At 45.8% G+C, this 25831-nt stretch overlaps 14 protein-coding genes across 14 annotated transcripts; 4 read left to right on the plus strand and 10 right to left on the minus strand.

The window, feature by feature from the left end:
- Window positions 1–20: 20 nt before the first annotated feature.
- On the minus strand, window positions 21–524 carry KUCA_T00003383001 (uncharacterized protein; the record flags this gene model as incomplete). The annotated part of the gene is made up of 1 exon (XM_022601792.1): window positions 21–524. The coding sequence occupies one exon, from the start codon at window positions 522–524 to the stop codon at window positions 21–23; it is 504 nt and encodes a 167-aa protein (XP_022459400.1).
- Window positions 525–757: 233 nt separating this feature from the next.
- KUCA_T00003384001 (uncharacterized protein) lies at window positions 758–2842 on the minus strand (the record flags this gene model as incomplete). The annotated part of the gene is made up of 1 exon (XM_022601793.1): window positions 758–2842. The coding sequence occupies one exon, from the start codon at window positions 2840–2842 to the stop codon at window positions 758–760; it is 2085 nt and encodes a 694-aa protein (XP_022459401.1).
- Window positions 2843–2904: 62 nt separating this feature from the next.
- Window positions 2905–8037, minus strand: KUCA_T00003385001 (uncharacterized protein; the record flags this gene model as incomplete). The annotated part of the gene is made up of 1 exon (XM_022601794.1): window positions 2905–8037. One exon carries the CDS (start codon window positions 8035–8037, stop codon window positions 2905–2907), a length of 5133 nt encoding a protein of 1710 aa, XP_022459402.1.
- Window positions 8038–8262: 225 nt separating this feature from the next.
- KUCA_T00003386001 (uncharacterized protein) lies at window positions 8263–9639 on the plus strand (the record flags this gene model as incomplete). The annotated part of the gene is made up of 1 exon (XM_022601795.1): window positions 8263–9639. One exon carries the CDS (start codon window positions 8263–8265, stop codon window positions 9637–9639), a length of 1377 nt encoding a protein of 458 aa, XP_022459403.1.
- A 175-nt stretch (window positions 9640–9814) lies between these two features.
- KUCA_T00003387001 (uncharacterized protein) lies at window positions 9815–10924 on the minus strand (the record flags this gene model as incomplete). The annotated part of the gene is made up of 1 exon (XM_022601798.1): window positions 9815–10924. One exon carries the CDS (start codon window positions 10922–10924, stop codon window positions 9815–9817), a length of 1110 nt encoding a protein of 369 aa, XP_022459404.1.
- A 69-nt stretch (window positions 10925–10993) lies between these two features.
- KUCA_T00003388001 (uncharacterized protein) lies at window positions 10994–11338 on the plus strand (the record flags this gene model as incomplete). Its single annotated transcript, XM_022601799.1, has 1 exon — window positions 10994–11338. The coding sequence occupies one exon, from the start codon at window positions 10994–10996 to the stop codon at window positions 11336–11338; it is 345 nt and encodes a 114-aa protein (XP_022459405.1).
- Window positions 11339–11657: 319 nt separating this feature from the next.
- On the minus strand, window positions 11658–13322 carry KUCA_T00003389001 (uncharacterized protein; the record flags this gene model as incomplete). Its single annotated transcript, XM_022601800.1, has 1 exon — window positions 11658–13322. The coding sequence occupies one exon, from the start codon at window positions 13320–13322 to the stop codon at window positions 11658–11660; it is 1665 nt and encodes a 554-aa protein (XP_022459406.1).
- A 203-nt stretch (window positions 13323–13525) lies between these two features.
- KUCA_T00003390001 (uncharacterized protein) lies at window positions 13526–14353 on the minus strand (the record flags this gene model as incomplete). The annotated part of the gene is made up of 1 exon (XM_022601801.1): window positions 13526–14353. The coding sequence occupies one exon, from the start codon at window positions 14351–14353 to the stop codon at window positions 13526–13528; it is 828 nt and encodes a 275-aa protein (XP_022459407.1).
- Window positions 14354–14581: 228 nt separating this feature from the next.
- KUCA_T00003391001 (uncharacterized protein) lies at window positions 14582–15652 on the plus strand (the record flags this gene model as incomplete). The annotated part of the gene is made up of 1 exon (XM_022601802.1): window positions 14582–15652. One exon carries the CDS (start codon window positions 14582–14584, stop codon window positions 15650–15652), a length of 1071 nt encoding a protein of 356 aa, XP_022459408.1.
- A 479-nt stretch (window positions 15653–16131) lies between these two features.
- KUCA_T00003392001 (uncharacterized protein) lies at window positions 16132–17517 on the minus strand (the record flags this gene model as incomplete). Its single annotated transcript, XM_022601803.1, has 1 exon — window positions 16132–17517. One exon carries the CDS (start codon window positions 17515–17517, stop codon window positions 16132–16134), a length of 1386 nt encoding a protein of 461 aa, XP_022459409.1.
- Window positions 17518–17821: 304 nt separating this feature from the next.
- Window positions 17822–20659, minus strand: KUCA_T00003393001 (uncharacterized protein; the record flags this gene model as incomplete). The annotated part of the gene is made up of 1 exon (XM_022601804.1): window positions 17822–20659. One exon carries the CDS (start codon window positions 20657–20659, stop codon window positions 17822–17824), a length of 2838 nt encoding a protein of 945 aa, XP_022459410.1.
- A 330-nt stretch (window positions 20660–20989) lies between these two features.
- On the minus strand, window positions 20990–22195 carry KUCA_T00003394001 (uncharacterized protein; the record flags this gene model as incomplete). Its single annotated transcript, XM_022601805.1, has 1 exon — window positions 20990–22195. The coding sequence occupies one exon, from the start codon at window positions 22193–22195 to the stop codon at window positions 20990–20992; it is 1206 nt and encodes a 401-aa protein (XP_022459411.1).
- Window positions 22196–22542: 347 nt separating this feature from the next.
- KUCA_T00003395001 (uncharacterized protein) lies at window positions 22543–23577 on the minus strand (the record flags this gene model as incomplete). Its single annotated transcript, XM_022601806.1, has 1 exon — window positions 22543–23577. One exon carries the CDS (start codon window positions 23575–23577, stop codon window positions 22543–22545), a length of 1035 nt encoding a protein of 344 aa, XP_022459412.1.
- Window positions 23578–24443: 866 nt separating this feature from the next.
- Window positions 24444–25592, plus strand: KUCA_T00003396001 (uncharacterized protein; the record flags this gene model as incomplete). The annotated part of the gene is made up of 1 exon (XM_022601807.1): window positions 24444–25592. The coding sequence occupies one exon, from the start codon at window positions 24444–24446 to the stop codon at window positions 25590–25592; it is 1149 nt and encodes a 382-aa protein (XP_022459413.1).
- Between the last annotated feature and the right edge of the window lie 239 nt (window positions 25593–25831).

Raw genomic sequence — 25831 nt, forward strand, 5'->3', positions numbered from 1 at the left:
ATTGCAAAATCGCACCTAATTTAGATCTTCTCCTGCTTGACACCGTGCTTCCAGATGGCAACGAATGGAGTGGTACCATCCTCTCTGTAGTTGAGCAAGATAACCATGGCATCCGGGTCCATCGACTCACCAGTGTAGAAGTCCCAGTCCTTGAAAGAACCGACAACCTTCTTGACGTAGGCAGTAGCACCCTTCTCAAAGGCCTCAACCTGGTCTGGGTCGTTCTCAGCAAGGTAGGCCTTGACTCTCTTCATGTAGCCCTTGATGTAGACCAAAAAGGACTTCTTGTCGAAGGAGGTTTGCTGCAAACGGAACGAGTAGACAACGTTGTTCACGGTTTGAGCACCGTCCTCGAGATCCTCGCCACCATCCTCGGCAGATGGGTTGGCTCCAATGTCAACGTCACCGCTGCCAACGGTGATCATCTGACAGTCAGCCTCGAAAACAGCGTTGTCAACCAACTTTGGCTCGTAAGCATCGGACAAAAGTTCGTCGCCAGAGATAACGTCTTTGAAAATAAGCATTGTGTGATTTTACTTCTTGGAGTTTGGTGAGGTTGTTTATTTAGACAAGACAGCCTCGTGAAATTTTTTTTTTGAGGACTCGGATAATGATCAGGCCGGGTAATAGGATACAGCTGGGTCGTGCACGACAATCACCACTGCATCACTGATAAGGCCAATTCGATTACCAGTCAACTACGCTTGATCACTTTACCAATCGCACTTCCATTTTAGTCTGTTGAACTCCAATATTTTTATGGCCTGAAATATCTCATCAAGTCGCCAGTACTGCAAAAAACCCAAATATAATTTTCCTCGAAATAAACACCCTCCATCCTGCCGAGTTTCAAATTGTCCTCTCCAATGGGAAACACCACTGGAACTTCCTTGACTCCAATGACCCTGTGAACCACAGTTTTTGAAGGCCCAAATACCATCGCGTCCTCCTGATTCGTTGAAGACTTGAAGAGCGCATTGCTGAGATTTGCGTTGCCATAACCGTTTGCGTGGTGTTCGGCAGAGGTCAATGATACCTGAGACGTGCTTTTGATCAGCTCGATGATAGACAACTGTTGCTGGGCAGTGGATGAGGTCAGCGACGAAACGGAGTCAGATCGTTTCTGTCTGTTCAAAGCAAACCTCTTTCTTTGGGCCAAAGTGACGGCTGTACCTGTACTTCCGTCATTGATGCTTTCTGTGGATGTCAACTGCATCCTGGAAGCATTGCCATTCTCAATTTCCTCGGCTCGTGGTTGCAAGTTGACGGCTTTCTTGACCTTTGGCAAATTCCTGGGCTGAAATTCGTACAATTGCAGCCTTCCATCATCCGAAACACTGCCTATTCTATACAGAATTCCGTTGGTGGTCTTGAACTCGTCAATTGTGACCCCCCTCACCCATGACGCACTTCCCTGCAGTCTTCCCACCAGCTTCACGGTTCCCTGGAAACTTGACTGCGCAGACGATAACAGAAACTCGTAGATCGCCACGAAGTCGTCCTCTCCACCCACTAACAAGTATTTTCCATCACTCGTGATCTCAGAGCACAGAAGCCCTCCATAGTAGGAGGGAACCACATCCGTGATGAACTCCCTCTGTAGGTCCATGATCCTGAAAAAACCATCGTCTGACGTAATAACTGCAAGATTGTGCAGATGAGGGTGGATCTTGATGCTGGTTATTGCCCTCGTGCACAGCTTTATGTGGGAGGCCGGGTTGGCCTCGTGGGCCGTCTCACCACTTCTAAACCATCTCATGTACTTGTTTTTCTTTAAGACATCGACATGATGACTATAGTTCTCCTCGTCCTCTTGGTCGCGTTTGAAAGTCATGACTTCACCGTTGGAGAACCCTGCAATGGCAAATCTCCCACACCTTGACCAAGCCAACGACATCACCGACTTTCTGATCAACTTGGCGTTTTTGTTCCACCGCGAATACTTCATTCTAAAAGGGTTGAACCAGATGATGTCACCTGTCGAGAGTCCAACCAGAACATCCAGGTTCTTCTCGCCTGTTGAAGTGACGTATTTGAAGGTGGAAACACACGTTATCACACCAACGGTAAGAGTGACTCTCAGCAATGGCGCATCCACCTCCATCTCTTTGGGATTTGGAGATAAGTTAATCACGTTGATTAATCGTCCATGACCAGCTATCAGAACCGATTTCGCCATATTCAGCTTCTTGCTCATGTTATCGGCCGTCGCGACCTTGGCGACGAAATTTGAGGTAGTCCTGCTCAACGAAGACCGTGGTTGCTTCAAAAAGTCCAGGCCGTCAATATGAGAACCATGGCCCTGTTTGTCCGATTTCTTGCCCCAGATCTTGCCGGAAAAGCCCTTTCCGTTCGCATTCGACGAATGTGGGGTTTCATCGAGGGGAACAATAGTGGTGATGCAACCCGGCGTCAAGTGCACATTTCTAAATGGATCAGAAACCAAAGGATTGATAGAACATCCTATTGGCAAAATCTCCGTTTTCCCATCGTGCGCACCCACTGTCTCAGGGGGCAACGTCACGGGAGTGGTCATCAAGTTGTGGTTGAGGTTGCCCAGAGTGGTGTGGTACTTCCTGAGGTTTTGCTCGACAAATTTCGAGAAAGCAACATACGTGTTAGGATCGTCTTGTAGTAATTGAGAACGAGATACTCGGATGCCAATATCCGGCTTGTATAGTCCGTCCAAGTTCTCAAAACTGAAGTCGCTTTCCGAAGGCTTGTACACAGCATTGGGGTCAATCGTCTGTATGGGACATATGTTAGTGTTCAGCAGGATCTGGAACTGGGAGGGACCGTTGGTTTTGATCGGGGCCCTTCCGAGATCCGTGGGCAAATACATTTGGCGTCAATCGGGGAAAAGAGTGAGGTGTACAGAAGAATAATATTCGATAAATTAAACAGTCAATGGGCGATATTTGAGGAAGCCACCGCATTACCCGATTGGGAAGTGGGCCCCACACAACTATACAATAGGGTGAAAAGATTGGTCAATTCTTTCAATTGGGGGTCCTGGTTCTGCTGTTCTGTGGCAATTGTGTCTCTTTTAAATATTCCAACAACAAGGGCGGAATATGTCTGCAACAATTCTTTGATCTGGGTTTGGCAAATTTTGTTCATTGGACCGAGGGAGATCATCATGGCGCTGACCAGCTGGAACACCGGGATCAGCACGTCATAGAAGGAGATTGAGCCCTTCGTTCCTCTTGGGTCCAGCGAGAACGTAATGAAAGCTGCTTCAGAGTCGCTTCCATCGCCGATACTGAGCTTCAGCCCCAGGTCCGGGTCAATTTTCAAGAACTCCGCATCCCGCAGGTAGTTGAATACCCCGCACTGCATCAGGTGGGATGCGCCAGGGTTCGACTGCGCGATTCGCAGCAAAAGATATGCCGAGGTCTTGAAGATGGTCAATTCGTAGAGCAGAATGTCGAGGGTGATACCCTCAGTGGCTTTGAACACGCTATCTGCGCGGCGGATGGTTTGGGTCAGCAGTAGAAGATAATTATCCCGTTTCATGGTGTCCAAAATAAAGTTGGAAACCAGGGGTGAAGTAGGCAAGTTAGACGAAACCTTGACGAAATTTTCAAGTAGCAGCAGCGCCGTTACCCTTGAAGAGCCCTCTCCCATCAACGAATCGTTGCAGATGGTAGATAACAATCTCTTATCCGAGGCCCTGATTGCAACTAGGATGGCCGTGGTGACTGCCTTGTTCTCGCTCACATGTGTCAGATATTTGTTGATCAGAATGTACATGTCAGATCTCATGTTGGGGGTTGACTGAGACGAGAAGATACCATTGATGCACACCTTGAAGATTGGATAAAGTCTGTCTGCATCCAATGAGAGATTTGTGTTTTGCTGGTTAGTGAACAATGTGCCCTTATCCTTTTCGTATTTTTCGAGCAGAAGAACACAAAGGGACAACAATTCCTCGGCATAGTTGCCATCAAGCTCCAAGTAATCGTTGATCTTGGGCAGAATGCATTGGAATACTTCCAGGATGAAGTTAGACCTGGTGATATTATCCAGCTTTCCGTCACTGATAATGACCTCAATTAGCGTCACCCACGAATGCAGACACTGCAATTGTTGGCGTTTGAAGTTGCTAAGACATAGGTGATTGTTCAGAAACGAAATCAGAGAGGCCTTCTCATGATCAAAGAATTTGATACTTTCAGCGTAATCAGCATCTGTGATCACACCAGAGGCACGGCTTTCAATCGCGTTCAGTCTGATCATGTTCTGCACAGTCTCAAAGTCGTAAAGCAGATCATTTCCAGAAACGTCGGGATTCAGCTTGACCTTGGCGAAAACATAGTCGAAATCATACTGTGCAAACAGGTCATCACGTTTCTCCAGCTGGTTTTCGAAAGTAAACTCCAACACGTCTAGGAACTCCAATACCTTGGCAGATCCAGCGACGAACTGTCTAGTGTCGATTAAAGCGTCGACATACTCTTTGGTGATCAGCATCGAACCAGAAAGAGACATACTGTGTAATTCCATTCCGAAGAATTGAAGCATCAACCCACGTTGAATAATGAACGCAATCAAAGCGCCAATACTTTCTCCATGGGCTGTGAAACTGTTTTTTTCGTTCAAGACCCCTTCGAAAACGCGGTTACCCCAATACGAATGCAAATCCACCTTGGGTTCGAGATTGGCAATTTCCATGAAAAGATTCTCACCATCTCTCAAAACCTCCAGAACCAAACTACCATACTTGGGTGAACGCAGCAGCTTCAAAATGATTTCCAAGATCAAGGAGCTGATTCTCAGGGGAGTGTAGATGATATCAGAGCCACTTTTCAAAGTGCTCAAACTGGATTTTAGAACATATGTCAACGATTTCAGCAGGCTTCTGGAAGACTTGATTGTACCATCATCATCTTCTGAGCCTAAATCGCCATCCCTGGTGTTGAATCCTATCAAGAAATGCGCCACGCTCATTCCATTCGTTGACAAGTTGTTGTTGAGGAACTGCAAGAGCTCCACCTTGACGGAGGTTGACAAACTGTCCTCAATTGGAGACTCCAACTGGTCCATAAATGCCTGTCTGATCCTGAGAGTTTCATCGACAGTTTCAAGCATCGTCAACAGTCTGCTCTCATTGATCAAGGGATACTTCCCAGAGTTTCCCGGTACTGCAAATTGCTGTGATAGGGAAATTTTTGCCAGAATCGAGATACACGGTAATACCAAGTCCAAATGCGTTGTGCCTACATACAGACAGATCTCCGCAACCAGAGGCAGCTGGAGAGCAAGCGCATCATAGAACGAGTCAAGCCCGTGCGTGCCAACATCAGATGGTATATAGTAGACAGAGTCCTGTTTCAGTATGGGTAAGAGTTCATCAATGTAGAATCTCTCCAATCTGAGTACCTCATCAATAAGCTTGATCGCCAAAGTTACCAGGCGGATCTTATCAGAGTGATGAGGCCCTTCGAAGACTCTATCGATCCCCAAACCTGCTATTTTGAAAAGGACCTTTTGAACGTTGGGTGTGTAGAGGTAGTTCAAGACTGCACCAGCAGGTGACGATTGCATGAACTCCACGAAATTCTTACCATCCACTATGTTATCCAAACCGGGAAGCCCACAGGCAGTGGCATTGAAGACGAGATCAGGGTCAAAGGAGGCTAGCGAGTCTAGCATGATTTGTAGCAAGGGAATCTGTAGTGAGATCTTCTCAGTCTCTGATATATGATCCGGATCCGAATGGGTAAACACTTCAGTCATCAAAAAGTCAATATAAGTCCAAACACCCTGCTTTCTGTTGTCACCTCCGATCTGAAGATCAAAAGTGTATTCCAATGGTTCGTACGGCTTTGAAGGATCAGGCCGCGTTGGGCTCATTAGGCACGAGACCAGGTCAGCAAAACCAGACACCTCTGCAAAGTTCGTGAGGCACTGGTAATAGACATGTTTGGTAATCACTGAGCCCTTATTGACCAGAGGTCTTCTGTCCGGACGAGGTGCAAAGATCCAGTCTTCAATCAGGTTCCATACAAAACGCTTATTGTCTCTTTCATCCTCAACAAGACTTCCAAGAACAGTGAGGGTGGCACCAACCAAACTGGTTTGGAACTTTAGGAATTCACCCAGAAGCTTTGGAAGTCTCGAGGCGTCACCTGTAAACAGCTGGTTTCTAGCCGCCGTACTGTGGATAGATACTTGAAAGACGAGTTGCAGGTATCCTGCAATGAACAGGACAGAGTCATCGCCCAATTCGGGAGTCACCACACCGCTAAGCGGTTGCAAATCGATAGGATAAACACCGGTTAGAGGGTCTTCTTCAACACTCACCTCCGAAAGCGACTTGTTATAGTATGCAAGAGACTCCAATATCACAGGCCAACTGATACGGGATGAATTGCCAGAAACACCCATCGAACCGTTGAATGCACCGTCAGAGTGGGCGGTCTGTAGGAACTTATACACCTCATTAGCATTATCTTCACTGCAAGAAAGAGCAGATAAAAGCACACTAAATGTTGATGAGATGAGGGGGGAGTTGCATTGTGCTGCCCATTGAAGGAACCCAAAAGAACTCGAGCTCTTATCATCCCAGAACTGAGAAGCAAGTTGCGGCCTGTCCGAATAGACATAGAATGCTGCCAGGTAGAACCTTTCAAGATCCGCGCTTTCAGAAATAGCATCAAGCGAAAAAGACTCGCTGGAGACTATGATATCTTCTTCAGAGTCCTGAAGCTGCGTTAATAAGAAAGCTGCATTGGCGATGAAGTCAGTGATGAGCGTACTAAATGTTTTGCTGCAAAGGGCAACGAAGTTTGCTGAAAGACTAATCTCATTGCCAGAAACAAAGATCTTGTCAACCTCCTTCTCATCTAGAGTAGACGCCCCTATTTTCAATCTTTGGTGATCAAGAGCCCGTTTCAGCTCCTTGGTGGCCGCCTCGTCAACATCCATGAGACGCTTAGGTATCAACCTTGGGATATGCTGTTGAAGGAGGGCTCTAAAATCGTAAAACGGACTTCTTTTATGACTCAAAGTCAACGATATGTCCGAAGTTTCGGCAGCCAAACAGAGGAATTGCTCCATGGAACCATACTCAATGGTAGACTTCATTGGAGCAATTACACTTTCATCCAACTCTGCATCAGAGATATCGGGCTCACTCTTCTTTAGCCAGGCTATGTAATAGACCAGGAAAACCATAATGATAGTGCAACTGACTGGATGTGATGATGTGGAGTCTCCATTTTCTAAATCTTTGCGAAACTTCTGATGCAAATTGGTAATCTCCGCCTGGGAAAGCTTGGCCAGATTTGCACAGAACGCAAAAGCAGCAGGTATAATGCTGATGACAAACAAATCTTCTGGATCGTATTGAAATGTGTACTCATAAAACGCCAAAAATTGGTCCTTCGATACCTTTTCCTTACACACCAGACCATATAAGATCTCGCCCAGAACCTGGTGTTCCATGAACAAGAACTCCCTTTTGAAGGAGATAGTCTTCATGAATAGAGGATCAACAATTCCAGCCAGAAGCCTCCTTCTCTCAATCTGATTTTTTAGCTCATCGACATCCCTCTCAACGGCTTTGAAGCCGTTCAGTATGGTCAAGGCAAACTCGTTTGAGGTGCCGAGAATTAAGTCTATTTGATCCTGATTTTGCGAAACGTTCATAAAATAAGACACAATCATCAAAATGTACTGCCTTCGTATGTAAAAAGCAGCACGGGCCGCATCTGCGGTGGAAACTCCCAATTGTTCAGACTCGGTGGCATAGAACAACGTTTCGGCCGCGGCAAGCTCGTCCAGATCAAGATCTTCAGCCAACTGAATAGCTTCAAGAACAAACTCCTCATTCAATTCGTACTCCAGGCCATCAGAGAAAGTCACTTGCTTGGACTCTAGCTTGGATCTGCTTTTGCTGGCCTTGTTTGGATGTATCACCAGCTGGCCAAGATCTTTTCCCAGCTCGTGTACAAGTTGGTCTATGACATCTTGCTCTTCGGTCTGAATTGCCTGATACAGCCGCGAAAAGGGAGCAGCAGACCAGATTGACATCCTGCTTGAATAGACTAGATATTCAGGAGCGTGGTGTTGGATTTCAAGATATGTATATGAATCAAGCATTCGCGACATTGGAGTGTCTTGGTCTCAAAAAAATCAACATTGCACCGCCGCAGCGGCTGGTGCTGGGAGGGCTGGTGCAGCAATATGAAGCATATCTGAGTTTCTACAACATTTACCACATTTGTATCATCTAACAAGAGTTTTGATTATGCGCAAATGCAGAATACTGCCCAGAAACCACAAAATGGTCTGCTGAGACTGGACCCTTCAACCGTCCAGAGTGATTTGTGGAAACAACCGGTGAAGCGTATTCATGAAGCATCGGATCTAGTGTACTTCCATCAGTCAGTTGCTTTGCACAACATACAAGCCACGATTATTGAGTTTTGTCAGCTAGTGAGTTTTCAGGAAGTCCCTGAAGGGGTTTTGGACGATTCTATTGTATCAATTGAGGAAAATGCTCGAAATGGCAGTCATGGTGTTGTTTGTCTGGCTCCTCCCACAACAGTGGATCCGGGGTTCCAGGACGTTCACCATCCAGCGGGAGTCAGAGCTGTTCTGAAGGTCCTGAGTTTCCTGGAAGATGTTAAGAAGAGATGTCCTCCTTTGGAGGGACCGCGAAGGTTTGGAAATATGGCATTCCGTACTTTCCACGATACTCTTGCAGAGGAGATTGACGAGATACTAGGCGAGGCATTCGGACCTCTATTTCACTTTGGAACAAGTACCATCGAGGAGTTTGTGAGTGAGGCTAAGTATTATCTTGTTGGATCACTTGGATCCAGAAACCGCCTTGATTACGGAACAGGACACGAACTTTCGTTCTTGGCCTTCGTTTCGGGTCTCTTGATGTGTGGTATAATCGAGCCTGAAGAACTAAAGGGAACAGATATATTGACCATGTTTGGCAAATACTACGATTTAGTGAAGGAGCTTATATTGTCGTACACTCTTGAACCTGCTGGATCACACGGAGTGTGGGGCCTGGATGACCATTTCCATCTGATCTACATCCTTGGTGCAGCGCAGCTAGTGAATTTCTCTGAGGTGATGAATGGAGGAGACTCTCGCGAAAACAGAAGGCATAACGAGGAGAATATGCGGCAGAGACTTACTCCTGCACCCAGATCGGTTTTGAACTCGACGTCTCTGCGCAGATACCGCACGAAGAACCTGTATTTCAATGCCATTTCGTTCATCAAGAAGGTCAAGTCTGGTCCCTTCAACGAACATTCTCCGGTGCTATATGACATCAGCAGCTCCAAGCCCTGGGAGAAGATCTCGAAGGGCATGGTGAAAATGTACTATGCTGAGGTGCTGTCAAAGTTTCCTGTGGTTCAGCACTTCTATTTTGGTGGTGTTTTGTTCCCATGGAAGGACCAGGCAACCGGTAAAGCTCTTCCTGAAACAACACCTGAAGAAACTGGTGGAGAATTTGACACAGAAGCATCGCCAGGAGTGGAGGACAGCCAAACATTTGATGCTCGCAACCAACCCACCTTGCGAAATACCCATGGCAGTCAGTTCTCTCGGAGATCTCCACCTGTGAGGGGATCAGTAGAAGTACCGACAAAAGCCCCATGGGCCAGATGATTATATGGAGAAGGAGGCATGATGCATGCAACATGGCACCTGGAGACCCATCCACTACTTAACGTGACATGACAGGCTTACGACAGATATATGAAAATCACTCATTTCTATAAAGACACTTTACGCTGGGTTTAGTTTATCACATATTCATAGGGCACGTTGCCATCAAGACGCTTTAGTTGGCATAAGTACCAGTTCCAAAAGCTTTGTGGAAGTCAGTAAGACAAAATCTGTATCTGACATCACCCTTCCAGCATCTAGTCATGGCCTCGGAAACACCCTCTGCAGTGAGAGGAATTTCCTCCACCCAAGGCCTGATATCATGCTTAACAGCAAGATCAAGAAGCTCCAAAGCTTCGGCTCTGGAACCGAGACAGGAGGTCGACAAGTGAGCTCCGTTGGAGAAAAAAGTGTGCGGAGAAACATTAAATTTTTCATCAACACTTGGAAGACCAACAGAAACAAATCTGGCCTCGACTTTAAGGATTGAAAGGAAAGCATCCAGGTTGAGCCCTGAAAGACCAATGGCACAGTTCAACAAAATATCGAAAGAATCGAACAGTTCGGACTCCCAACCCTCCTTTCCAGTCGCAACAAAAGCATCTGCTCCCAATTTCAAAGCCTGCTCCTTCTTATCATTAGTTCTGGAGAATACAGTGACATCAGCACCAAGGGCTTTGGCAAACATCACGGCCATATGGCCCAGACCACCAAGACCCAAGATACCAACCTTGGCACCAGGCTTGCATCCGTTACGCTTCAAAGGCGAGAAAACGGTCAGACCACCGCACATCAGAGGACCAGCCTCACTGGACTTGATCTCGTCTGGAATAGGGAAAATCAGGTGCTCGTGAGCACGGACATGAGATGCATATCCACCCTGCGAGACGTAACCATCTGGGTAAACACCGTCGTAGGTGGTGACAGAATGTGCACAATATTGCTCATTACCTGCCTTACAGCGAGGACAGTCTAAACAGGCAAAAGCCTGGGCTCCCAGACCAACACGGTCGCCCAGCTTGTACAAACTGGCCTTTGGACCGGTCTTGACGACATGGCCAATCACCTCATGACCAACAACCTGGGCACACTTCAAGTCTCCCCAACCACCCTGGGCAGTCAAAAGATCGGAACCACACACACCACAGCACTCGATCTCGATATCAACGTCGTAGTCATCCAAGGTCTTTGGCTTATAGGCAGTGTACTTGGGGTGATTCCACTCTTTGACATCGTGGACTGCGTATCCTGCGAACTCTTCTGGGTAATTCACACCGACGGTCATTTTTTTTGCTAGTTTAATGATCTCAGGAGAACGGAAAAATGCAAAATAGTTTCTGCGCTGGAAAAAGGAATGCCCTTCATATATAGCCGGCGCAGGTCGACTAATCCTCGCCACAGCGCACCCAAAGCGGCAAGTCAAAACCAGGGATATTTTCACTTATCGGAGGCTTCGGCCTACTCAATAGGGGAAGGGCCGTGGAAAAATGGCCACTTGGCAGCCGCTGAGGCTAGGGTTTGCAAGCAAAATCTAGCAAAGAAATTCATACTGGGGTTGATCGCCCGAACTTACGGCGGTAATTGTCCGGGACCTTGCCGTAGAGTTTCCCGGGTCTTCATCCTAAAATGCGTCCTATCATTGCCAAGTTTACCGTTTTTTCCGTGGTCAAATACTCGGAAATCCAGGTTTACAATGTAAAGAACACCAGGTTCTCAGGGACCCGGATTAACTACAGGCTTTATACATCAACCCACACCCCATGTTCAACGGTAATGGAGGGGTAATAGAAGAGGGGCAACCTAGGAGGGGTAGGCCCCTGGCTTCGCGAGGAATATGGAATATCTTTGACCCGACTCATGAGGCAGTCAAGCCACCGTGATCCATGCGCCACAACGGAAAAACATGGTTATTTTGATTTTGCACTACTTTAGTGAAAACACTACTTTTTCATGTACGATCCGATACAGATCAGTATAATGCAATATACATTTCACGACATCAATTATAACGGTCGAAACTATGGATGAAGACGCTTTGGGTCACGTGGGAACAACGAGGCACGACGAATGTTCTTGAGGTCCAAGAAAAACATAACGACACGCTCAAGACCGATTCCACCACCGGCGTGAGGAGGACAGCCGTATCTGAAGGACTCAACGTAGTCATCAAGACCTGGTTGAGTAGGGTCGATGTCCAAAGCCTTGAATCTCTCAACCAATAGATCAGCGTCGTGAACACGCTGAGCACCAGAAAGAATCTCCTCTCCTCTCATGAAAAAGTCATAAGAATTTGAGTATCTTGGGTCCTCGGCATCAGGCATAGTGTAGGCTGGTCTCACAGCTAGTGGGAACTTGTCCAAGATATAAAAGTCGGTGTCGTACTTCTCACGCACCAGCTTTCCGAGAAACTTCTCGTTCTCGGTGTTGAGATCCTCAAAGTCATCGACATCCTTACCGGCCTCTCTCAGCATCTTGATACCCTCCTTGAATGGTATTCTAACCATTTCTCCGGAAGCCGGAACCTTGAATTCTTCAACTGGGAATTGCTTGCGGACAACGGCAATCTCCTTAGCGTATCTGGTCTTCAGTTGACTGAAGATGAACACAAACAGGTCAGCCAACAGATCAACAGTCTCGTCGTAATGTTCTTCAATGGCCATTTCCAGATCAAGACCAACAAACTCGGTCATGTGACGGTGAGTGAAAGAGTTCTCAGCTCTGAAAATAGGAGCAATTTCAAACACTCTCTCGAAGTCGGCAGCAATTAGCTGTTGCTTGTAGAACTGAGGAGATTGGGCCAAGTAAGCTTTCGTCTTGAAGTAAGAAACCTCAAACACATTGGATCCTCCTTCAGAAGCAGAACCAATCAGCTTTGGGGTGTGGATCTCAGTAAAGCCACGGGCAATCAGGAACTCTCTGAAAAGCAGACAAACACCAGACTGGATCTTGAAGATTGCCTGGTTGGTGACAGTTCTCAAGTCGATAACTCTGGCATCAAGTCTGGTGTCGAGGTTAACGACTGGCAAGCTCAAGGCCTCGGCCTCAGCCTGCGATCTGGAAGCATCCTCGATCAGAAGAGGCAGCTGCTCTGGAGTCTCCGAAATCGTGAAGATTTTCGTGATAAAAATCTCAGCATCTTTGACAGTAGCCGACTTGATCTCTTCGTCGACCTTTCTGACCACACCATGGACCAAGACAATGGATTCCAGATTCAAAGAACCTGCCCATTTGATCATCTGCTTGGAAACAGAGTCACCTTCAGCCTTCAAAAGACCCTGGATCAAATCTGACTGTTGACGGAACGATAAGAACACAATGGAGGCACCTTGTTGACGAGATGTATGGACACGTGCTCTGAATACGACTTCTTTTCCATCGTCAGCAGCAGACAGAGTATGGAACTTCACCCTTGGAATACCAGTTTTGGTGGAAGATTGGTTCAATGGTAGTTTTCCATAGTTAGCCTTAGCTGGATCGTTAGCCGACTTAGCCGCTTTAGCTGCCTGTTCTTTTGCGACACGAGCTGCGGTTTCTGCCTTCTTTCTCTCCTTTTCTCTCTCCTTCTCCAGCTTCTTCAAAGCCTTCTTGGAGAGAGGAAGACCATCCTCTCCCAAAACGACCTCACTTGCAGAGTCTGAGATTGACACTTCCTCGACCTTTTTGCTGAGTTCCTCTTCAGACATTGTTTTGTTTTATGGTTTGAAGAGAGATTATGTCGTTCTTTGACTCATCTGGAGATGTTGAACAGGCGAAAAAATATGACCAGGGCTTCAGTGCAAATTAGTGTACTAACTAAATGGGGCCGCATATACATAGAGTGACGCTTTCTTTTGTATTTCTCGTGATTAGGGTCATTTCATTTCATCTACAGTATATAGAGGTGGTTTCAGTTAGACACAGCAGCATCAGCAAGTTTCTGTTTCAACTCTTTCTCCTGTTGCTTTCTCAACCTGACGGTTTCTCTTCTTGCCAATCCCTCTTCCATCATCCGGTTGGCCCTCTCCTGTTTTGACTCTTTCTTGGTGGGAGAATCTTCTTTCAACGAGTGCTCTATGGCATCGTATAGCTGCTGTAACTTCCTCCTGTTCTCCTTGAACCTATCCAATGACAGTTTCGTCAACACGCTCAAGTAATCCTCCGCCATGAACATGTGACATTTCTCAGTTGACGCATCATAGAGGCCAATAGGCACATCTAGTTTTATCGATATTCTTATTCCCACTAGATTGTTGGTCCCAATTCCTGACTCTCGAAATCCACATCCCATGGCCGTTGTGTAGAGTTTTTGTGCCGTTTCCCGATTGCGACATTTCACATGTAGAATCAAAGGTTCGAACTTGTACAGGATATACCTCGTATCATCCCTTAGGCCCTCACGAGTAGCTGCTGAAGTATTAAAGACCAAGCTTTTGTCTATCCACCAATTGGGAACCTCATTTTCGTCATGGGTCACAAATAACCAATGGCCGCCATCACCTTTGGCTCCAATCTTGACACCGTTTTTATCCTGGTAATCTCCTTTCGAACCTTCCACAAAAACGCTCACTCTCCCCGAACATGAAGATGTCGTAACCATGTCCTTATTAGTGTTGATAAGTTCCATTATAGGAATACACAGTTCATCGATTGTTCCTTTAGGTGACGCATCAGGTCCTTCTGAGTCGTAGATATCTTTCAATATCTGAGATTTCTTTTGGTCAAACGGATCTTGCATAGTAACAAGGTACCTTCAGTTTGAAAAGTCAAAAAAGCTACCAAATAAATAAAATAAGTACTGTGATTTTATGCCACAAACAGCCCACATATAAAGCTTATAAGGTTCAGGAAAAATCTCCAGATTACCTGGATTGAGTTTCACACGTTAACTGATAAGGCTGTGAAGTAAAGAAGGGAGATTCGATCTTGGAAGCACAAGCAAAATACTCTTTTCGCATGCCTCGAGATGCCAAATCCGTATGACGAAAAGAGCTATCCTGATGCGGTATTTGCATCGATGGGGATGTTTATAATTGACGAAATCCACTTTCCGAACAAGCCATCGCAGTACAATGTTATTGGAGGAGGTGGAACGTTCAGTATTCTCGGATCGAGGATGGTTCTGACGAAGCAGAACTCTCTTAGAGCAGGTTGGATTCTTGATATCGGCAATGACTTCCCACAGCAAATGCTTGGAGTGCTTCAAAGCTGGAATACTGGGGTTATTATGAGGTACAACTCGCAGCGTCAATGTTCTCGTGGTTGGAACATGTATGGAGACAACGATCTCAGATCGTTTAAGTATTTGACGCCGAAACTGCGAATTGACGTTCCTGATATAATAAAGCACAGCAATTTGTTGCATTCAAAATCTTATCACTTACTTTGCTCTCCTGAAAGGTGTACCGAGATTCTTGGCAAGCTGCGCCCGTTGAGACCAGAAGAACCAGTGATAGTGTGGGAGCCTATTCCGGATGACTGCAACCCACAGACCTTACCTCGGTGTTTGAACATCCTCAAAGAGGTGGATATACTCTCCCCGAATGCCCAAGAGGCTGCGGCGTTCTTCGGACTTGAAGAGCCCACAGACCATTTATCTATAGAGACCATAGCAGATAGGTTTCTGCCATATATGACCAAGAACAAAAACGCTGGTGTTGTTCTGAGATGTGGAGCCTTGGGATGCTTTGCTGTCAGCCGTTCAGGGTTTCGCGAATGGTTCCCCGCTTACCATTCGGATGCTGCCGCAAATGACTATAAAGTGATAGATCCCACTGGTGGTGGTAACACATTCATTGGTGCTCTTGCCACTGCATACGTTCTTTCCCAAGGGGACTGGAAAGTTTCATGTGTTGCTGCCAATATTGCAAGTGGAGCTGCCATTGAGCAGATTGGAATGCCAGAATTGGAGGATGATACTTGGAATGGGACCAGCTTCCCAGATAGGGTGAGGGTGTATTTAGATAGACATCCCGAACTAAGTGCCGGCGCAGACCAAATTTTGGACAAGCTTGGGACTCAAGGACTCCAGAATTAATCAAGATAATTAGCCTGATCATTCTGTTTCATCCTTGAAGCAGACCAGCATAATTGGCTCAGTCAGAGCATCCAGCAATATTCATACCTACACTCTTGATACAAATATAGTTGGTGTGAGATAGAACTTCAAGGGACCGTCCGATAATTAGCCCTTCTGTTTTATTTTTCGAATGAAAATGATATGAAATTTTTTTGTTTTTTTAGCTAAGGGTTTGTCGATTTCCGCCATGCATTATGTCCAACTATGGTGCAGCAATTTATGCACCGATACATGCGGCTCTTGACGATAACAAACCTTACGCTAGAACTCCTAATAAACTAAAACTAGAACAGGTATCAAAGAAAATATTGAACACGTCTTGATATATGTTACATCAGCTCTACATGTAGTGTTCAAACGCAATTTAACTGTTTATATCCTATACATACTCGATAACGCCCTCAAAACAGTCTAAAAAATCCAAAATAGTCACAAAATCATGCCAGCAGGATTGATTCGGCCTCAGTCACGGCATCAACCATGGCCTTAATAATGATATCGGCATCTTCCTTGGTAAAGATGAATGCTGGAGCAACCGTGATATGGTCACCATTCTTTCCATCGATGGTGCCCTGCATTCCCATGGAGGTAATTCCATTCTTAGTGCACAGATCCTGGATCATATGTCCAACATCCAGCTTGGGATCAAAAGGCTCTTTGGTCGCTTTGTCCTTGACAAACTCGATGGACCAGAAAGTGCCCACACCTCTAATGTCACCGACAATCTTGGACTCGGCAAGAGCCTTCTTGAAACCATCGGCCATGTAGGTACCTGTCTCCTTGACATTGGCAACCAGGTTATCACGAGCAACCTTTTTTTGCACAGCAAGGCCAACCTTACAGTTAAAGTCGTGACAATGGTATGTCTGAGCTCCAGCAATAAAACCAGAGCCTTCATCGTAAACCTTCTTAACCTTTGGCGAAATCAACAAACCGGCCAAGGTCACGAACCCAGATCCTAGGGTCTTACCAATAGACTGCAGGTCTGGTCCGTTAGAATTGTCCATGAACTGTTCCCAAGCGTGCAAAGTTCCACAACGACCCATACCACACATCACTTCGTCAATGATGAGCAAGGCACCGTACTTCTCGCACACCTTCTTGACTCCGTCAAGGTAGCCTGGAACAGGTGGACTGGTTCCAAAGGTAGATCCACCAACTGTCTCCATGATCACACCTCCAACAGTCTCGGGACCATTAGCAACAAAAGTGTCGTCTAATTCCTGCACCAATCTGGCTGAGTATTCGGCAACGGTCTCGCCTTCCTTCATGTTTCTGTATGGGTAGCACTGGGACACCTTTGGAAAGTTCTCGTCCTTGCACAAAATTTCTTGAAAAATTGTTCTACGAGGTCCATGTCCCAATGAAAGCGATCCAATGGTATAACCGTGGTAGGCCTGCTTTCTTCCAATAAACTTGACTCTTTGAGGCTCGTTTTTCTCCAGGTGGTACTGGTAGCAGATCTTCATTGCATTCTCATTAGCCTCAGATCCAGATCCGGTGAACAATGCAGCTGCAAATGCACCCGAAGGAGAATGGTCCACAATAAACTTGGCGAGTTCCTCGGCCGCATAGTTGGAATAATAAGCACCGTAAGTATAGGTGGAGTTGGCTGCAGCTTTCTTCATCTCCTCGACAATCTCTGCATCACCGTGTCCAAGGGCACCCACTGCAGCACCAGTCATGGCATCGAGCAAAACTTTTGTCTCCTTGGTGGCCGGATCCTCAACAGTGATGTAGTTGCCTTTACTCGCAACAGCTTTTGGGTAGGCCTCGCCAACCTTTGCCTGGAAGACGTATTTAGCTGGTGCGTCAACGGTCATAGTGAAGGTGCAGATCTCAAAATGTCTTTGATGGGTCTGTTAGCAATAAAAAATCGCGACTTCTCACCGCAATTGAAAACACGAGCCAGAGCCGGATCTCCCATTTATATATTTACTCTGACAGCCATTAATTGTGAAGGTACTCCTAATAGGGAGTCATATGCGCGCCGTGATAAGAATCGGCAGGACGCTAATTCCCGCATTCGGAAAGAGAATATGCGATGTTGCCCGCCGATAAGATGATCGCGCAAACGGTTGTGCAATGGAGGATTAGCTACATTCTGTACAAGGGATTTGATTATATTCATATTGCTACGCTTTGTATTATTTGTGACACAATCACAGAATCGTGTGTGTAGCCTTTCAACTTGTTCCATTCAATCTTAAATTCTTTCACCAACAGCTCATCTCTGGGCTCGCCCAATTGGGCCAATATTAGCGCCCTGAGGCACTTGAGGAGTGCGATTTGGACTGCGGGTTTGGCTTCCCGGAACATCGCGAACCAGTGACGAGTCAATTGTGTACGGAACAGAGTCACATTTATGTCTTTGTAGGACAACAGAGTCAGCACCTTCTCCAGGTTTATGTCATAGTTAGAGATGAATGGCAGCTCCAAACCCTCCACTAAATAGTATATTTCCTGTACCAAACGAGATTCAATTGCGCTGGAGACGCCCGTATCCGCTATCCAGATCACTAGGGCGTCAAGCACGTTGATTTGGTAGATTGGATCTATGAGAATAGCGAATACTTGAACGTACAGTCCGGTTTTGATGAATTCTTGTCTGGCCAAAGATGAAGTACTGATGATCTCGCACACCAGTGGAATAGTGCTTTCCTTGCAAGGCACGCTGTCCTGTTTCAGAACTTTCTGCAATCCTTTGGTAATCCCACCACGCAGTAGATCCTCTATCGCGTCAGCATCTGCATGACAGTAATTGTATAGCAATTGCAATAACGAATAGACAGCACCTGTGTGGCCATCTCCAAATGTCTCCAGAAGTTTCACTAGCATGTTTGAACATTGTGGAGAAGATTTCATCTTCAGCTGGGCTGTTGGGCTGGTCGAGTATGCATTCAGCAGACGTATTACCTTAGTTTGATCATCCGTGGAGAGTTTGTGGACGTTCCATATAATTCCAGTGAACACTTCCTCATCCGCAAGAGCTTCTTTTGCTTGGTGGTTTACCTGAATAAGTGATGAAAACATTTTTATGAGCTTTCCCACATACTCTGTGTTGCCCTTGGCGTCCAAGAACTCCAGGTAGACAGCGAAAAAAGACGGAATGCTCGAAGCTGACACACAATTGGCAACATAATCCCGTACATAGTGATATTCAGACTCCAGCAATTCAAGAATTAAGTCGATGCAGACAAGTGGGCCTTGAGGCGGCGATGAAATGTCCTCCTCAAAAAACCGTGTTATATACGTCAGACAATTGCTTGATACCAACATCTTCAGCAGATCTGAGTGACCAACTAAGAGTTTTCCAAACGTCACAACGAGGCCCGTGAAAGCCCTATTTGGATATAAGGAGAACATCACAGGCAGACCTCCAACGAGGCAAAACTTTTTCAGCTCGTCCTGATTTTGCTGAAACACGGCTACCAGAACGTAAACCAAATGCAATCTCGTGGACGGCGAGATCTGCGTTTCAGGGTATTCCAAAATGGCTCTCAGGTGAATAATGGCCATGGGAGATTGGAGAATACCCTTCATAGCCTCTTGAAGACTCTTCTCTATGAGGTGGTGAAGTTTGCGGATCCTCTTGGCTATACTCTTGTCACCGATCATGATCTTTCTTAATTGTCTCTGGACCTCTATATTCGTTGGTGATACCTCTGGCTCGGATATTTCCCTGTCAAAACTACTGAAAGGATCGTCTTGAGACTCTCCTACTTTGGCTGAGACACCTGTGTCCACATCGACAAATTCGGAGTTCTGAGAAGCTGATGCAAAGTTATCCTGTTGAGGATAACGTGCCATATCCATTTTCTGTGTTATCTTCAATTTCGACACATCCAAAATGCCCACAAAACCATCTTCTTGATCCTCATCGTGGTCTTTGTAGGGAGAAGAGTTTCCTATAAGATGGTCCCTATCATTTGGATGGTTAATGCCAATGTTTTCATCGTTGACGGGAGCTTGCTTCTGTTTGTCACCCTTAGATGCCATTTTCAATGCGAAAGCTTTGTTATCAAGCAACCCCTCGAAGTCTTTATCCCATTCTTCATCCGATTCTGCAAAGTCTGAAAACCTCAAATTGGGCTTTACAGTTTTGTGGAGGACTGCAGTAGATCCCTTTGATTTGGATTCTCGAAACCAATTATGCTTAAGCAAACGTTTAGCGGAGTATCTAAGCTGCGGTGTTTTCTGAAAGCACTGCAGAACAAAATCCCGGCCATAATTGCTTAGAGAATCTGGAATTGGAGGAACATCCTCCGTCACAATAGCATGACACGCTGCCAAAGCTGGTCGTTCCCCAAACGGAGGAACCGTAGTGGCCAGCTCTACCACAGTGGCCCCCACAGACCAGATGTCAGATGCAGTAGAAGCGCCTTGAAGTCTAATTATTTCGGGGGCCATCCAATAAGGCGATCCGCTGGTTTTGGAGTCTGCAAGGTGCTCCACGCGTGAAGAAACTCCGAAGTCAGCCAGCTTGATAGAACCACTTTTATGAAGCAACACATTGGCAGCCTTCACATCTCTATGCACAATTCCTTGGTGGTGGAGATATTGTAATCCTTCCAGCATTTCCCTCGTATAACGCAGTATTTCGGCTTCATCCAGTCCACATCCACGTCGTATGTACATGTCCCTCAAAGACCCACCCGAACAAAACTCAAGCAAAATATTCAAAGTGGTATGTGTTCGATCAAACCCCATATATTTCACAATATTCTTGTGGTTGAGAACAGTCAAAAGGTTGATTTCACTCGTCAGCGACTCCATGCTCTCCTTGTCTTGAAGCTCAACCTGCTTCACCGCAATGTTTTCCTTTGAAACAGTGTCATATGCCTTGTACACAATTGCAAATGCTCCCTTCCCAATGACTTCCTTGAATGTGTATCTGTTCTTGAACGATATTGTATCCACGACGCGCGGTTGACCATGGCGGGATGGTGTCAAGTTGAAGGCCATGATCTAGGCTCATTGGTTAAACTATAATGCAACACCAGTACCTTGATAAATGAACTTGAAACGGCGAAAATGTTTCAACTAGGCTTTTAAGTCAAGATGCCCTGAGAATAGTGTATCAAAATTCTCGTCAGATTGACACCTATCAATTTAATACGAACAAAACGCCGCGAACCAAAACAAATCAAGCCCATCTCATCGGGCCAGTTAGGAGGTCGTGTGAGTCTCATATTGCTGCTATGAATTTATTATATATATTCTAACAGGTATCAAACTCAAGGTTATACAAAAATAAGTAGGAAATACACGTGAATCAGATGACTAATCTTGTGACTAGTCTCGGTGCTCTTCAGGTTGCTTATTCCAACTCAACATGCTCAGATCACCGGTCTTTCTCGGATGAACCATATTCACAATCAGGAACACCATCGACAGTATCAAACAGATTCCGCCTCCAACGATCCACGCAATTCCCAGAAAGGAGTTTTTGCTTCCAATGACCGATCTTGTGGAGATGTACAGGTACTTGTGGCCATTATAATCGGTAACGGGGAAATGCAATCCGATGGTGACCTCGTAGGTTCCAGCGGGCATTGCGCTAACGTCATTTCTGAGCACGAGCTTGGAAAACAGAGGAAGAGCCGAAGGATGCATCCAGTTTTGTAGCTCTTCCCAAGTTGATATATCCGGCAAGTTGTCTTCAGTGTATCCGTTAGGATACTTCTTGTACCAGTTGGGAGGAGGGACGATCTCGGAAACGTTGTACTTGGTCTTCTTAAACCTGTCTTTGTCCGAGGACCATGCGATTCCCTCATTGGTCATGGAATAGTCCTTGGATGTCCCGTTCTTTGCCAAAGGACTGGAAAATGTGTCGTTGAACAGAGAATTGGCAATCAAGCCACATGGGTAGTATTTCTTCCCCTCGTGATTTGTTGAGAGTGGCTTGCAATTTTGACCCGCATTGTTCTTAATTTTGTCGGTGCTGGCGGCTTTTCCATTCAGTTGGTCCTCGCTGAAAGATTGCACATAACGACGGTGGTTGGCGTAAAAGTTTTTCAGCTTGTAGTACATAAACACCGGAGAACCAATATCATTAGGAGTGGTGAACTGGATCTTGCAAAGTCCTCTTTCGTCCTCAAAAGTCTGCGACTCATCTGTGGCATACTTCCATTGTGCATTAATAGAGGCATTTTTGTGAAACTCCGTTTTGACATATTCAACTGGAATCTCCGAGTAATAGTCAGACGAGGCAAGATTCTCACACTGTGTGTAATCGATCACCATTTCTTCAATTTGGCGCGATCCATACAGCATTCCTCCTCCCAGAGGGATGAAGATCACGGCCAACCCCAGTAACAGGGGTATGATGGTCTTGGGTGTGAGAATCGGATGGTAGGCTTTCAACCTCTGCTGTCTAAACGCATTCTCAGCAGGTCTTCTGGACTTTTCGGTCGAAACAACCACCTCCTCGGATTCTGAAGATGAACCGGAATCAAACTGATCCTCGGGCTCTTCTCTCCTTCTTCTGAGTGCAACCATGTTTAGAGGTTGTGATTTTTGTGGCAAGTGCTGATCCCTTTACAACAGAGAATAAAGTAGCCGCGATTAAGGCAATGGCCAACTAAAAATCTGTGGCAGATTGCTCAAGGCTCTATTATCACCAAATACAAACAATATACTTGGCACCAAGAATAAAATTGAAGCCCCACGAATGACTGTGAAACTGCAAACGGACTTTGTTGTAGTCTTGAAGTCGGCATCTAAGCCGGGGCCCGGATGTTTGCAAGTAGTGTACCGACCCGAGCAAGCGGTGAATTTTATTTCCTTTGCGGTTCAAGTGAAATATATACATATATGCTTACACTGGTTATATACAGTTTAGCAGATCACTTGGATTCTGCAGTGTCAGTCTCTGATGCTTCTTCGGGGATTTCAGCCTCGGCGTCAGCCTCGATTTTCTTGAACTGGGCGTTCTCCTTGAGTCTTTCTATGAGAAGCTGCTCTCCGGACTTCTCAGCCAAAAGCTTTACATCCGCAAGATAAGCCTTTATTTCCTCAATAGTAGCAGCAGGAATGTTTGCAGCCAATGGAGCCGCTTCAATTGATTCTACCAAAGCGGTGAACACTCCGTGGAGCACCTGGTTCGCCTTCAGTGTGTGTTCGATTGCCTTCAAATCACCAGATTCCAGGACATCTTTGACGGAATGGGGAGCTTTCACATTTTCCACTTCTTTAAGCACTTCTTTCAGCAATTCCTGGTCCTTGTATTCGTCGTTCGCAAGATATCTCAGCTTGCACGTAGCAATGGCTGTGTGAAAAAGACCGTTTTTGTGGGAGATTACCTGCTCTCCAGTATGTTTGAGGGGTCCCTGGAGCTTACTCTCAAGTCTCTCATAACAACTTGGATTTCCTGTTTTCAACAGCTTGATGTACTCCAGAAGATATATGGCATGTAGCGACCTGGGTCCCACCTTACCCTTGAAACCACTGAGACTGTAGAAAGTTGCCAATCCATGAGGCAACCTCTGAAGCTCCACAGACCGGAATAAAAACTCATTTGTGGCATTTGGGGTCAATCTGGAGGTCGTACCCGTGGTTGGAAACAATGGGAGTTTGCTCTTCACCTTCAAAAGGTCGTCGTAGTCCTCAGACTCTCTTATCCACTGGATGATATCGTTTTCGGAAATAGGTTGTACCGGGCTTCTGGGAACAATGGGCTCTCCTTCCGAGGTGATCAAATTCTGAGCCAGTAAATTGGTAGCATTCTTGGCCCTGTACACCAAGGACTTGAGCTTCTTTGGCGTATTGTGAAACAAAAGAAACTCGTTGACTTTGCGGCCAACGGAAGTCTCCATTGTCGAGAGAAACATCCGCTGAGTCCGGTAGAGTCCAGAAGCAGCTGTCTTAGTGGTACCTCTCATTATTTGTGATTTGACTTGGGTTGATAAGTTTAGGTTTGAACTCTTGTTACCACCGACTGATTTCGATGGTGAAAACTCCCGGTCTCATATTTACACCCGAGCGAGTATCAGATGTACACGGAGAATCGCCAGAAAACATGTTAATTGATCGGTTATTTGTTTGATTAGCATGATTTCTGGATTGATTGAGGTTCTAATTTTGCGATATTCGCTTCTGGCTGTATTTTCCAATGGCGCTTTCCTTCTATGTGGCCATTTTGCGGAAAACAAATAGTGTCTTGACTGGTCCAGTAGGTGTTCTTCAGAGTACCACCCGTAGAGATGCTCACTTCTTCCAGGATCAGGAATAATAAAGCGTTTCAGCGAATAATAACTTGTTTTGTTTCAGTAGCATACTATTATCCTGAGACTGTGTAACTTTTCTTCTTGAGTGTAAAATTGGCTGGACCTAAAAAGTGATTTCCGCCTCATCACGTCACCTTCCACCTTCTAGCGATCATTATAACTAACCGACGGTACACCATATCCATCCGCTTACCGCAAAGCCATACTCAAACAAATTCAGGGATTAATTTTTCAGAACCATAAACTACTCGCTTAATTATTTCTATTTTCTAGTTAAAGATTGCTATCCCAAAATTTCACCTTTCTAACCCAAATGGGCCACTATCACCAGCACAGCCCGAATTGATCGTACTCCGCATGTAGTCTACGGCCCGATGATGGTAGCCCATATATGACTCTGCATAATCACCTTCATCTTAAAATTTCTTCACAGTTCCTCCGAGAACATAAATATCGGATCTTCAGCAGAATACTGAACATCTCATGGCTGTTGCTCACACAAAATTATAGAATCTACCGAAATGTCAATTAGCAGTACACATCCCAAAGAGCCTTCACTTGGACCAGACCTCGAAGGCAGAAGACACGAAAAGCCTCTTCACAACACGTTTCACGAATTGTATGTCAATGAATTTCATCCAATATGGAATGTTGCGTTCATGGCCACCGGTATTACAGCGTGCATATTGTACAATTTTCCTTATCCTGCGGAATGGCTACGGATATGCGGTTACATAATGTGGGGAATCTCATTACTGCTTTTTTTCATCGTGACCATCCTCACACCCTGGAGACTTTGGAAAGAACCAGATTGGCCGCTACTCACAGATCCGAGCCTGAACGTGTTCCTCGGGCCTTACTCCATGGGATTCTCTACAATAGTGAATATGGTGCATTTCATCTCACAGGAGCATTGGCCTATAGGAACGTTCGTACTATGGTGGATTAACGTTGCTTTGGCAGTGGTCATAAGCTGGGCAGTCATCTTCCAATTATTCGCGAAATCAAAACTGGACTATCACACTCTGCAGGCGTCTCTAATACTGCCAGTTTTACCTCTGAGTGTGAGTGCCTCGTCTGGTGCTCTCATAGTGTCTAATCTTCCCAACGCTAGGTTGAAGCTGCTGACCATCGTGGTGAGTTTTCTGCTTTGGTCCATTGCCGTTTTCATTGGTTCATGCTTCATTGGAATCTTCTTCTGGAAGCTTTTGACGTCCAAGCTTCCACCCAAGCCCGCAATTTTCTCGGTGTTTGCTCCCATCGGACTCATTGGCCACGCTTCCTGGGGTATCCTACTGCAAGGTATTAATGCCAATGATTATATCGTGGAATACACGGATCTGGACCAGAAAGCTGTCATTGGGATGGTGTTGAAAATTATATCTTTTCCCATAGGAATTTTCTTCCTCGGATTCGGGTTCTTCCTTACCTTTCTGGCCTTCGCAGTTTGGTTCTACCATGGATGGGCGCCGTTCTCCAAGAGCTGGTGGCCCATGCCGTTCCCTATCGGTGCAATGTCTCTGGGTCTCAGCGAGGTTTACAGAGCATCTGGAATGGAGTCCTTCAGAGTTCTGGGTGCCATCTACGGAGTCACCTGTATTATTTTCGTGATTTTGTCCTTGATTGGCTCTGCTGTATATGAATTCCCCAGACGCAAGAGATTGATGTGAGGCGTCAATTTGGGTGGGGCACTCAATTCACATTCATCCAAAGAAGGGTTTAGAACAAGACGTTGGCGTGTATCTTATAGCCATTCGTTCAACCTTCTATTTGGTGTTCTCTTACAACACTAGACATTTGCATAAGCTATTTAACTGAACATCTGATATTCCATCTGAATTTACAGGATTTCTGTCCAATAATATCCAAGGATCCATCTGTTTTCGTCTTGTCTCATCACCAGTAACAG

This window comes from Kuraishia capsulata, genomic scaffold, assembly GCF_000576695.1.
Source record: "Kuraishia capsulata CBS 1993 genomic scaffold, Kuraishia_capsulata_scaffold_4, whole genome shotgun sequence".
Taxonomy (NCBI): domain Eukaryota; kingdom Fungi; phylum Ascomycota; class Pichiomycetes; order Pichiales; family Pichiaceae; genus Kuraishia; species Kuraishia capsulata.